General features: G+C 43.0%; 1 protein-coding gene across 2 annotated transcripts in view; it reads left to right on the forward strand.

The window, feature by feature from the left end:
- The first annotated feature begins 1,696 nt into the window (after positions 1 to 1,696).
- Positions 1,697 to 11,489, forward strand: part of SLC12A2 (solute carrier family 12 (sodium/potassium/chloride transporter), member 2) — a 101,858-nt gene continuing 92,065 nt past the window's right edge. Inside the window, exon 1 of one of the 2 annotated variants that reach the window (XM_006886011.1) lies at positions 1,697 to 2,610. In XM_006886011.1, the coding sequence (XP_006886073.1) occupies positions 1,879 to 2,610 (732 nt within the window). In that variant the 5' untranslated portion in view covers positions 1,697 to 1,878. The remainder of the gene's footprint in view (positions 2,611 to 11,489) is intronic. The other variant, XM_006886012.1, reaches the window with a different exon arrangement.

The following is an 11,489-nucleotide window of genomic DNA, read 5'->3' on the forward strand; positions in this document are numbered from 1 at the left end:
TTCTCCAGATTTCTTGGCACAACTTGGTGAGCGCATCCAGGGCAGCATCTGTTAGCTGAAATATGTCAATTGTTATACCATCTATTCCTGGGGCCTGGTGTGTTTGCTGAATGCCAACTGGTAGAAAAGTAAAATCATAATCTGGTGGAATGTGAACATAGGGCATCCATCTAAAACTCAGCAATTCCTTAGCTTTTCCCTTTTTATTTCACAAGCCAAGTAAGTGCCATAGAGTTGATTCTGACTCAGGATGACCGTGTCTGTCCATGCAGCATTGTGATCTACACAATTTGTAATGGATTTTTGTAAAGAGTTTGCCAGGCCTTCTTCTGGTACAGCCTTTATTTTGAGCACTTTCAAACAGCTCTACAAACTGAGACTCTTTTATCATGCCTGAAGAATTCAGCAGAGGATGGCCTTTATGTTCTACTGTAATTTCAAAATACATACAAAAGCACAAAACTAGCTATTGGAGAAAACAACTTATTGCTGTTAATGTTTTTACTTAAGGCTTATAGAGGAGATGCCTATTACAGTTCTTCACAAACCAAGCCAAGTACGCTTCCTCTTACTCATTCGCCTTTGTGTATTCTTTAAACGCATTTTTTGTAAACACCTCAAATGAAAAATAGTTTTGAAACAATGAGCTATCACAACAATCCTCTTCCCATTTTCTAACATCACAGCTTTTAAATTAAAGGATTACTGGCTGTGTGGTCACACCCACTGTATCAGAATCATCAAGGTAAAGTTATGCAAATAGAACTGCCTCAAGGCAGCATGGTGGAAATCCTGCCTGGGGCTCAGGCCCTGAATGTGTGAAAAGCTGCAGCAGGCCGGTGCGCGGGGCCGCCTTCCCTGGCCGGTACTGTTAGCTCGCGGTTCCGGGAGCGCCAATGTTGCCGACGTGAAAGCCCGGGGCTGCATCACCAGGAGGACAGCAAAGAGGTTGGCATCTCCAGCCTGGTCTCGGGTACCACGCGCCTATAAGGGAAGCGGTCTTTTGCCCTGCAGCATCTCGCGAGATTTTATTGGCTTTGCACAAGTACAGCGAGTTCAGAACTTAAAAAAAAAAAAAAAAAAAAGCGACCAGCGAGAATCCCAGGAGGTACTGCTGTGGTGGCAGCTTCTGCTGCCCGAGCATCTGCTACTGGCACGCGCCTGGGCAACGCCAGCACGCCCCTTGGCCCGCCGGGCTGGGTGCCGACAAGCAGCACTGTGGCCTGGGCTGCTCAGTCCATTGACTCACGGCCCCTGGGACGGTAGAGAGGAAGGCCGCCAAAGGGGCCGCTTCTCGACGCCGCAGAGTGGGGCGGGGGAAGGAGGTGGCGAGTTGGGAGGGGGACGACGGAAGGGGAGGCTTCGGCGCTGAGGTCTTCCCGGCGACAGCCGGGAGGGAGTGCGTGGCCGCGCCAGTCCTCTGGTCGCGTTGCTCACGCAGCTCGCGCTGCCCCAGGCCCGGCGCAAACTGGCCGTGTGCTAACCCTGTGCGGGCCGCTCCCCCGCCAGGTTGCGTAGGAGTCCAGGACGGCCCAGGCACCCGGGAGCGCCTGCCGTGCGCCATTGCGGGATCGCGGGTGGGCGGGCTGAGGGGCGGGGGAGCTGCCGGCCCCGCCTCCCGCGTGCTGCACCCATAGCTGCAGCCACAGCGGCCCCGCCGCGGCTTTAAACAGCGGGGCCCGCCCCGAACCTGCTTCACTCGCGCGCTGACTCGGCTGCCGGCGGAGTTCGTGCCGGTCTGGGCTAGCGGCGGCAGGCAGGAGAAGGAGAGCGCGACTCGTTCATCAGGCGTTGCGGTCGCGGCCGCCGCGGGGTGAGGAGGGCGTGTAGCCTGTGACGTCCCCCAGGCTTTTCTGGTTCGCAGGTGGTCGGGCGGCGATGGAACCGAGGCCCACGGCGCCCTCCTCCGGCGCTCCGAGGCCGGCAGGGGCCGGGGAGACGCCGCCAGCCGCCGCGCTGGCAGCTACCGGAGTGGACCTGCCTGGCACTGCGGTGCCCTCGGCGCCAGAGGATGCTGCCACCGCGAGCCGGGGCGGCGGCGGGGTCCGCAATGAGGTGGTCGCGGCGGCCGGGGACGGGCTGGGAAGACCGCTGGGGCCCACCCCCAGCCAGAGTCGCTTCCAGGTGGACTTGGTCTCCGAGAGCGCCGGACGGGCCGCGGCCGCGGCAGCAGCTGCCGGATCGGGGACCAAGGAGACCCCTGCATCCGGAAAGACCGGTGGCGGGAGCGGGCTCCCCAAGAGCAGTGAGGAAGCCAAGGGTCGCTTCCGCGTGAACTTCGTGGATCCGGCAGCCTCCTCCTCGGCGGAGGAGAGCCTGTCGGATGCCCCAGGGGTCGGAGGCGACGGACCCAACGTGAGCTTCCAGAACGGCGGGGACACGGTGCTGAGTGAGGGCAGCAGCCTGCACTCGGGCGGTGGAGGCGGCGGCAGCGGGCACCACCATCACTACTACTATGACACCCACACCAACACTTACTACCTGCGCACCTTCGGCCACAACACCATGGACGCCGTGCCGAGGATCGACCACTACCGGCACACGGTCGCGCAGCTGGGCGAAAAGCTGCTCCGGCCCAGCCTGGCAGAGCTCCACGATGAGCTGGAAAAGGTAAGTCCCGGGCCCCCTCCTCATTCCGCTGCCTCCCTCCCTGATCTCTGATCCACGCTGAGCGCCGAGGCTGCTCCCTCCCTCCCCGGGTGAGAAGGCGGGAATAAACGCACTCGACTTTTTTTTGGCATCTCGAGATTCAGCTGTCAAGGATGGACGTGCAGAGGAATGTAACCTAATCCCTCCAAAGTTTGCAGCGATCTATGCTAGTTAATGTGATCTCAGAGAGGCTGCCTTGAACAACTCTCCTCCTATCCAGTCATAGATCTCTTGTGCGCTTTCTCACCCAGGCTTAACAGCTACCACCCCTCTGATGACAGTTCTATTTGTGCCACCCCCTCTCCCCAGAGAAGGGAATGAATGTTGGGGAGGGTTAGGTGTGGACGTCTCATGGGGTGAGTGCTGCGCACCTACCTACCATCTGTGCCCATTTTAAAGATCATCTAGTGTGTCTTATGTGCACCCATTAGGGATCCCCAGAGTGGGGACGTTGCAGTTTGAAGGAAAATCTTACCACAGGGCGTGCTTGCAGTCTATAAATTATTAAAGTTTATTTCTTGTAAACTTGAGTATGCAGAAGATCATAGGAGTCTTAAGTTCTGGAACATACTATTCCTGATGATGGCATACATTCATTTTGCTTATAATGTAAACCTTCAGGGAGGGAACTATATTTTTAAAAACCTGAAAAACATACCGTACAGTCCGTTGAGGGGGTAGGGTCTTCGTTTTCCTGTGAAGAATTCCAGGAAGACCCTATTGAGGACTTTGTGTAAGCAGCTATACTTTGTAAACAAAAGCTTCCATTAATTTTCTCCCCCTGCCCCATTTTTATATATTTTGTTATTGACATCATTAACCATTACATTTAAGTAATTCTCCTTTTCAATGTCATATAAAACTTACCTTCAGGGTTCAAAATCATTACTTTTGAAATAATAGTTATGCTTTAGAGAGTTGGTTAACATCTAACGTTGTTATGAGTTAATATTACTGTCAAGTGTACATTTACAAGAGTGTGACACTGCTGTTGATAAGAGTTTTGTAAATGCGTAGCTTGTACCACATAGGATGAAATGATTCAGAATGACCATAGTTTAGCAAAGTTTAAATAGAGAATCTGTGTGACTTATCTTGGATATATGATTATTTCACACAAGAGAATATTTGTACTAAGATTTGATAATGTCACAGTCATACAGTGTGAAATAATTGCAAAGGATCCAACCCTTACAGTTATTGTTTTAAAGCCTGACATCATTTAGCTTTAGATAATACTATTCCTGTTATTCCATTGTGGTACTTTGTCATATTAGAAGCAAAAACTTTTCTTTTGTTTCTATATGCCTTTTCTCTAATATCTAGTCTTTTCCTTTGGAAAAATCAAAGTCTTTGTTAATTTAAACAGAGCTGTTGATTTTTCTTTTCTTGAAGCATTTGAAAGTATACAGAGATATTTTTCAAGCTTATTTCACTCTTGCATAGTAGTTTAATAGTAAAGGGATCTACTGACTTTATTAAGTAGGATTTAGAAGTTGTTTTGAATAGAAATATTTCGAAAGGCATTTAAAAATGAAGGATATTACTTTGAACTTTTGGCTTTCTAGGAGACTTTTGGTATTTTAAATTAAATACTCTCAGTAAAGTTCTTCAGTTTCTTTAAAACTGTTGGTTCCTTGGGCTTTGTATGGTTTTGTATGTGCACATGTGTGTGTATCCAGCTTACAGTGTCTTAAAAACTTAGTACTTGGATATTAGCTTTGCAGTAGTTGAAGTTACCAAAAATCAGTCTCAGCTTTCAAGGTTATTGTGAAGATTAGGAAATACCTTAAAGGACCAACTCAATGTTTGCAAAATACTAACTAGTGTAGTGTCTTATACTTTAGAATGTGCATTAAACTCTAGAATTTCTATTGTAAATTCTCTTATATGCTGTATATTTAGGAAATAATGAATGTTTTATGAATTTATATCTTGCCTTAAAAGAATTCTATTTAGGTCTTTTATGGCCATCCGAAGACATATATTAGATTAATCACATAACCACTTATTGACAATACTTTCATGTAGAATTTTAGTAATTAAAGAAATATGTGATGTTAAGTACATCATGGTTATTGAGATACACTGTGGTTGGAGAGCTGGTAATAAAAGACTAATAACATAATTTGGCCAGATGTTCAAGAATTGATCTTCACCCTGTCAGGATTGACTCTTAGCTGTTTAAACTGTTCTCAAATGCTGCTGTCTTTTAGGGAATTATATTATTTAGAGTTTCTGAAGCATCATTAATTCAAGTGCTTGATTACACGTTTGTTGTCATGCAGTTATATCTAAGTGCATTTGAGTATGTACTATGTTGAAATCTGTTTCAGAGCTATAAAAAAACAAAAAAAAATGAGCTAATCATAAATTACTGTGTTGTTTTTCCACAAGAATTACTTGCAGTGTCCAGTACTGTGAGTTTTAGAAATGCTTTGCCTGAATAACCAATTGAGGTGGACCTTGATGCATCTTTTCTTTATTATGCAGTTGATTTAGATGATTCATGAGTTCACTTCATATGTTTATTGGAAAGGTGGGTGAGTTTTAGTTGTGGGCCACTTGGCGTGACAGTGTAGGATATTGCAGTGGTTGTTATATGCTGTCGAGTTGGAACCAATTCATAGTGGACACTCCCAAGTTGTTTTCAGAGGTTGGAAGTTGCATGGGAGGAGAGAGCTTTCTTCTTTAGAGAAGCTGGTGGTTTTGACCTGCCTGCCTTTGGTTTGACAGCACAACACTACAACACCGTTTCAGACAGCTGTCAGTCAGAATTGTACAAATGTATGGCTACAAATAATGTTTTCAGTGCTGTGAAAGGAATGGTTAAGATGCTAGTAAACCTCATCTGATTAAGGTATTGGAGAAGTTGTTTTTCCAGACATGTGATGTTGGAGCCAAAACTTAAGGGTAAATTGAGTATTAATGGCAGAACAGTCTAGGCCAAAGGAACACCATAAATGAAAGCAGTAAGGTGAGAATGTGTTTGATATGTCCAAAGAACTGAAAGATATCAGCCTAGGGAAGACACTGAAAAATTTTCTTTGATGAAGTTGCATGACGTGCTTTGTTTTAACACCTTAATCTGATTGAGAAGTGGGTTGTATGTGGCAATAATGGCAGTAGAGGAACCCAGGCTATCTCTGTACTCTGGTTAGATACTAATCAGAATGGTGGCTATAGTCATTGCACGTGTGATGGTTTGGATGTGAAAGATGAAAGTTGACTCCAGGTGGTATTGTTGCATGATATAGGAAAGACTGGTGGAGAAGTAGATTTTGGGGAAAAGAAAGAATTCTATTTTTTATATGCCATTGAGTTAGAACCGACTTATAGTTAAGCTTCCAGTGGGTTTTCAGATGCTGTAAACCCCGTGAGAGGAGATTGCCCATCCTTCTGTGTGACTTTGGACCAGCAAGTACAGCTCCTTACCACCAGGCCACCAGACCTCTGCTTAAGTAGGCTGTAGGATATCATATTCTAAGAGAAAATTTGAGTAATGAATGGATGGTGTTTAAATTACTCAGTAGAGAAAATACTATAATTACAATAGATCCCAGGATCGGGCATGGGAAATCTCAGTCTTGTTGAGAAACCTAAAAATTAATTTCTGGTCTGGTTTACTAAAAAACAAAAACAACAACAAAAAAAACCCAACCAAAAATAAGTGGAGAGTTGGCAAAGAATTACTTGCTAGACAATTTCAGAATATATGATTGAGGTAATGTCAAGCATGGGGAAATGTGTTATTGTCAAGGGCTTTAGAGTTGGCTCAAACTCAAAATGCACTGTGTACACTAGAAGGAAACACATCCTGGTCCTGGGCCATACTCAGAATCCTTGCTGTGTTTGAGCCCATTGCTATAGTCATTGTGTCAGTTCATATCACTGAGGATCTTTCTTTTTGTGTAACTGACCTTTTCCCTTCTTTTATTTTTCATGTAGCAGTAGACAATACATTATAATCCCTACTGGATTTAAAGCATTATTATTACAATTTCAAACAGAGTAACCTTTGTATTTGTTCCAAGGCCAAGAATTGGAATCCTTTAGCTGATGGTTTGTCCAGTTCTTGTTCTTTTCTCAGATTAATTAAAGGAGAACATAAAGGGAAGAACTACATTTATTGGGTTTTGAAAATTAAATCCCCAAGAAGGCTTTGTGTATGTTTTGCACATAATGACATTGGCTCAAAGAAGCTGAAGAAATTGCTTAATGCCACTCTCACACAAAGCAGTATGTATATAGCTGGAATTCATGTTCAAGTTTTTCTGACTCCAAGGCCAGAAATAGTACTTTTTTTCTCTCTTCCTCAGACCTACTGTGAGTTGACAAGAGGTATTGAAGGGGAAGAACATTCTGAGCATTGGCACCATCACTTCTCTACCCAGACTTCCTGAAAGTAGAATGAGTGCATGAAACTGAGAGCAAGGAGGAGAATGACATAATATTGTGATTTTGATGTGACTGTCACTGTATAGCTTGGATTTCCTAATTCCTAATTCTTGTATTGGCCCCAACATTTTCCACCCTGCATTCTTTTGTGTGGCTCCTTTGCACAGAACTAACAGTTTTCCATGTCTCATTTCTTAGTGGTATTTAAGAAAAGTTTATATATTTACAGTTTAAGAATCTAAAAGTTCAGATTCATGGGCCAAGGCATTGCCTAAATAGGAAGGTTTGCTCTCAGCAGGCTCTAGAGGGGGAAGAGCCTCATCACTTTCCACTTCTATAACCCCCCATCCTCTTTTCCTTGGGTCCTTCATGGACTTGATGTGGCATCTTTCTTCCTCAGGTTATGCTTGCTTTTCTCTTTGTCTCTGCTATTTCTTGTAATTCAAGAGTGATTAGATGTAAAGCATATCCAGAGCAGACTTGTTACTGTGCCAAAGAAAAGCCTAGTTCCAAAGGGGATTATTTCTACAAGTGTGGGGGTTAAGATTCCTCTGTGTGTGTATGTGTATGTGTATGATACAATTCAAAACAGCTTCCTACATTATTTATGCTAAAGTCTATGTTGGCCCTTTTTTAGCTCAGCCTCTTTGTGGGCAAAGATGGGCAGTCTCTTCCTGTGTGATTTACTGTTTCTGAAAACCCTCTGGAGGGTCAGTTTTGACATGATGCCACACAACAACAAAAACATGGATGTTCCAAGCAGTTACTTACCTTATTATTTGAACGTGTGTACTTCTTTTGGCCTGGAATATTCTTCTGTCAGCATATTCTTCAGGCCTCAACTTAAGCAGCACATTTCTGAGGGTTGTTTTGTGGTTTTTTTGGGTTTTATTCCCTCTTTTAACATTCATTTCTGAACCTGTCCATGTGGGCCATTTCTCCCATTTAGCAAGGACTTTCAGGAAAATACGAAATAAATTTACTAATTCCTCCAACACTTATAGATCTTTAGATGTTTCTTGGAGAAGGCAATGCTGATTTCTGGGCAAGAAGTTATATACTAACCTGAGGCAGGAAGGTTACCCTGAAGGATCAAGAGTGAGTCATACCTGGATGGGTAGAGACTAATGTCCAGGACTGAGTGAATGGGGGCCTGATAAGAAATGTTTGACTGGACTAAAGTAAAATTTTACCTATTTTGTAATTTTATCAGAGGCACTACAACTCATACTATTTGTGGTATCCTTCCTGCCATGGCTGCTAAAGACCAATAGCATCTGTGCATTTCCCAGGTATACACCAACTGACTACTTGAGTAGAAGGAAAGAAAAATACTGGGATTTAAAATATGACAAAATTCATACACTGCTAATTATAGGTTTTATCTATGTGTGTTGGTGTTCTCACTTTTAGTCTTGTGACTGAAAAGTAAAGGGCCAAAATAGTACAGTTAAAATATATAGTAATAGTTCTTATGAATAGTGTGTTTTTATTTGCAATGAATTTTACCCTAGTGGCTCCAAACCAAAACTAAAAACCATTGTTGTTGACTAAATTTAGGACACATAGCAACCATATGTTGTGTTTATTGTTATTTGCTGTCAAGTTGCTCAGGATTCCGCCTGCCTTTGCCCTGAACCAGTCTTACTGATTCCAACATACCTATCCTTATTACTCGAGTATCAATCCATCTTATCTGAGGTCTTCCTCTCCTGCACCGTACCTCCACACTTCCAAGCCTGATATTCTTCAAGGACCAGTCCCTCCTGGCCATATGCCCAAAGTATGTTTAGACGGAGCTTTAGAATCCTAACCTCCAAGGAGAAACTTGGTTTTACCCTCTTCAAGACAGACCTGTTTGTTTTTTTGGCATTCCATTATATGTTCAAGACTCTTCTCCAGCACAACTGAAAGGCATTGATTAATAATTCATCTGTCATCCTTAGTCATTGTTCAGCTCTCTGATGCATGGCAAGTAATTGCAAAGACCACAGTCTGGATCATGAACACCTTATTCTCTAGACTGACATATTTGCTTCTCTGTACTCTGGAGAGGTTCTCAACAGCAGGTTTTTCCAGTGCAATTCATATATAGGGTAGTAAAATTTCCCAATAGGATTTCCAAGCCTGTGAGTGTTTACTTAAGAGTCTGCCACATCTTTTGTGCAGAGCAGCTGGTGTGTGTGAATAACTTACCTTTTGGTTAGCAGTTGAGTGCTTTAATCATTGTAGCATCAGGGATCTTTAGTTGTCAGAGACATTAAACAAATAAGCTAGGTTATAAATGCTGTCAAGAAAATGAAAGCAGAGTATAAAAAATATAGGTAGCTTGAATATAGCTAAATCGGACTTCTACCAACTCCACAAAGGGTTGCTGTTCCCATCAACAACATCCATATTACAAAACTAATTTCTGTAAGGTCAGACACTGTCCCCCATGCTACGATACCTACTTCTCCTAATCCGCAAACCAGTAATACTGTTCTACTGAGTCGAGCATCTTATGCAGTGATCACACAGACTTCACAGAAACATACTCAATGGCTATGAAATTTATTAGGGAAGTTAACAGACCATAATTCAGGTTGGCAGAAGGGTACAGTTCCTCTGTCCCGACAGCTTCTCAGGAATGTTTGCAGGCCCTTTGACCTTAAGCCTCAAGGCTTAGGTTAGTATTACAGAATTCCCTTAGTTCTGCAGTTATATTGTTCCCTGTGTTCTCCAGCAAGCTTGGGTGAAGCCCTCTGGCTCTGGCCCTTGGGGCTGCACTCACATCCATGGGATATTTAGTACTCTTCTCCAAGACCACAATACAAATACATTGATTCTTCTTCTGTCATCCTTATGCATTGTCCAGCTCTCAGAGGTAAAGCATGTGATTGAAAAGACCATGGTCTGATTAGAGATATATCTTAGTCTTCAAACCAGCATCACCACCTACAGTACTTTGGAGAAGTCCTTGAAAGCGGACTTGCCCAAGGCAAATACATCTCTTGATTTCTCTGCTGGTACTAAGGGCTTTGATTGTGGATCCAAATAAAAGGAAATCATTGCCAGTTGCAGTCTTTTTTGCCATAAATCATGGTGTTGCTTACTGGCCTATGTTATTGTTATGTGCTGTCAAGTCTCCTGTGACTGATAGTGACCCTATGTACAATACTCTGAAGCCTGTTCTGTCCTGAGCCAGTCCTCACTGACTTGGACACACCTACCCCCATTGCCATGGTAACTGTATCCATCTCATCCTATGCTTTCCCTCCACCCTTCCAAGCATGATGTCCTTCTCCAAAGATTTGTTTCTCCTGGCCACGTGCCCAAAGTATGTGAGCTTTGAAATTCTAGCCTCAAGGAGAAACTTGATTTCACCCTCTTCAAGACAGACCTTTTTGTTTTCTTGGCGGTCCATAATATGTTCAAGACTCTTCTCCAGTAACCTAACTCAAAGGCATCAATTCTTTTATTATCCTTAGTCATTATCTAGATCTCTGATGGATAGCAAGTAATTGTGAAGATCATGTCCTAGATCAGGTGCACCTTAATCTTTAGACTGACATTTTTGCTCTTCATCACTCTGAATGCAGTTCGTCTTTTGATTGCCTGACTGGTGGTGTTAAGAGTGTTCGTTGTGGAACTGAGTAAACTGAAATTTTTAACAATCTCAGTCTCTTCTCTATCACAGTGCTACCTGTTGGCCCAGTGGTTATAGGTTCAATTATTCAGGTAATGTGTAGATTTCATTGTTTGGGTTTTTAAAAAAGTGATTATAGTCCCTTTTGTTCAAATAATTTGTTGACTTTATTGATTTGTTGTTTTCTTTTTTTAAATACCCATGATAGTTGTTTATTTCATTGAAAGTAATTTTGTGACTCTTTTCTGTTTCACTTGCTTTCTACAACAAGTAGTTACCACTAGTTTAAAATGGTTAAAAATTCAGATATTCTTCTAATTTCACACAGATTTTTTAAAGTATACATAAAATGCTAGGTCCTCAGTAAGAATTCTTTAATCAATGAAAGGTATCTTTTTTCCCATTGAAGAAGTATAGGAAAGTTTCTCAATACTGTATAAAACATTAGTTTCTAAAGTATTCCTTTAAGTTACATTTCTGCATTTTTCCATTTTTATGATACTTTTAGATGAGTTTCCAGAATTTCTTGGAGTAGTCTCATTTGGTAAGGTTATAATTTTGCCAAAGGGCACATACATGCTTTGTTGGAATTTGCAGATACCGCATATTTACAAATTGAGATTTCTGGCAGACCTGCATTGAGCAAGTCTGTTGGCACCATTTTTCCAGTAGCTGGTGCTCACTTTGCATCTCATTGTCACATTTTTATACTTCTCATCATGCACTTGCTGCAGAGGATCAAGGATTGCAGCCGTCAGAATGGACTGAGGCTCAATGCCAAGAAGACAAAGATTCTCACCACTAGACCAATTGG

Source organism: Elephantulus edwardii, unplaced genomic scaffold, assembly GCF_000299155.1.
Source record: "Elephantulus edwardii isolate Elephantulus edwardi_28Jun2011 unplaced genomic scaffold, EleEdw1.0 scaffold00046, whole genome shotgun sequence".
NCBI classification, from domain to species: domain Eukaryota; kingdom Metazoa; phylum Chordata; class Mammalia; order Macroscelidea; family Macroscelididae; genus Elephantulus; species Elephantulus edwardii.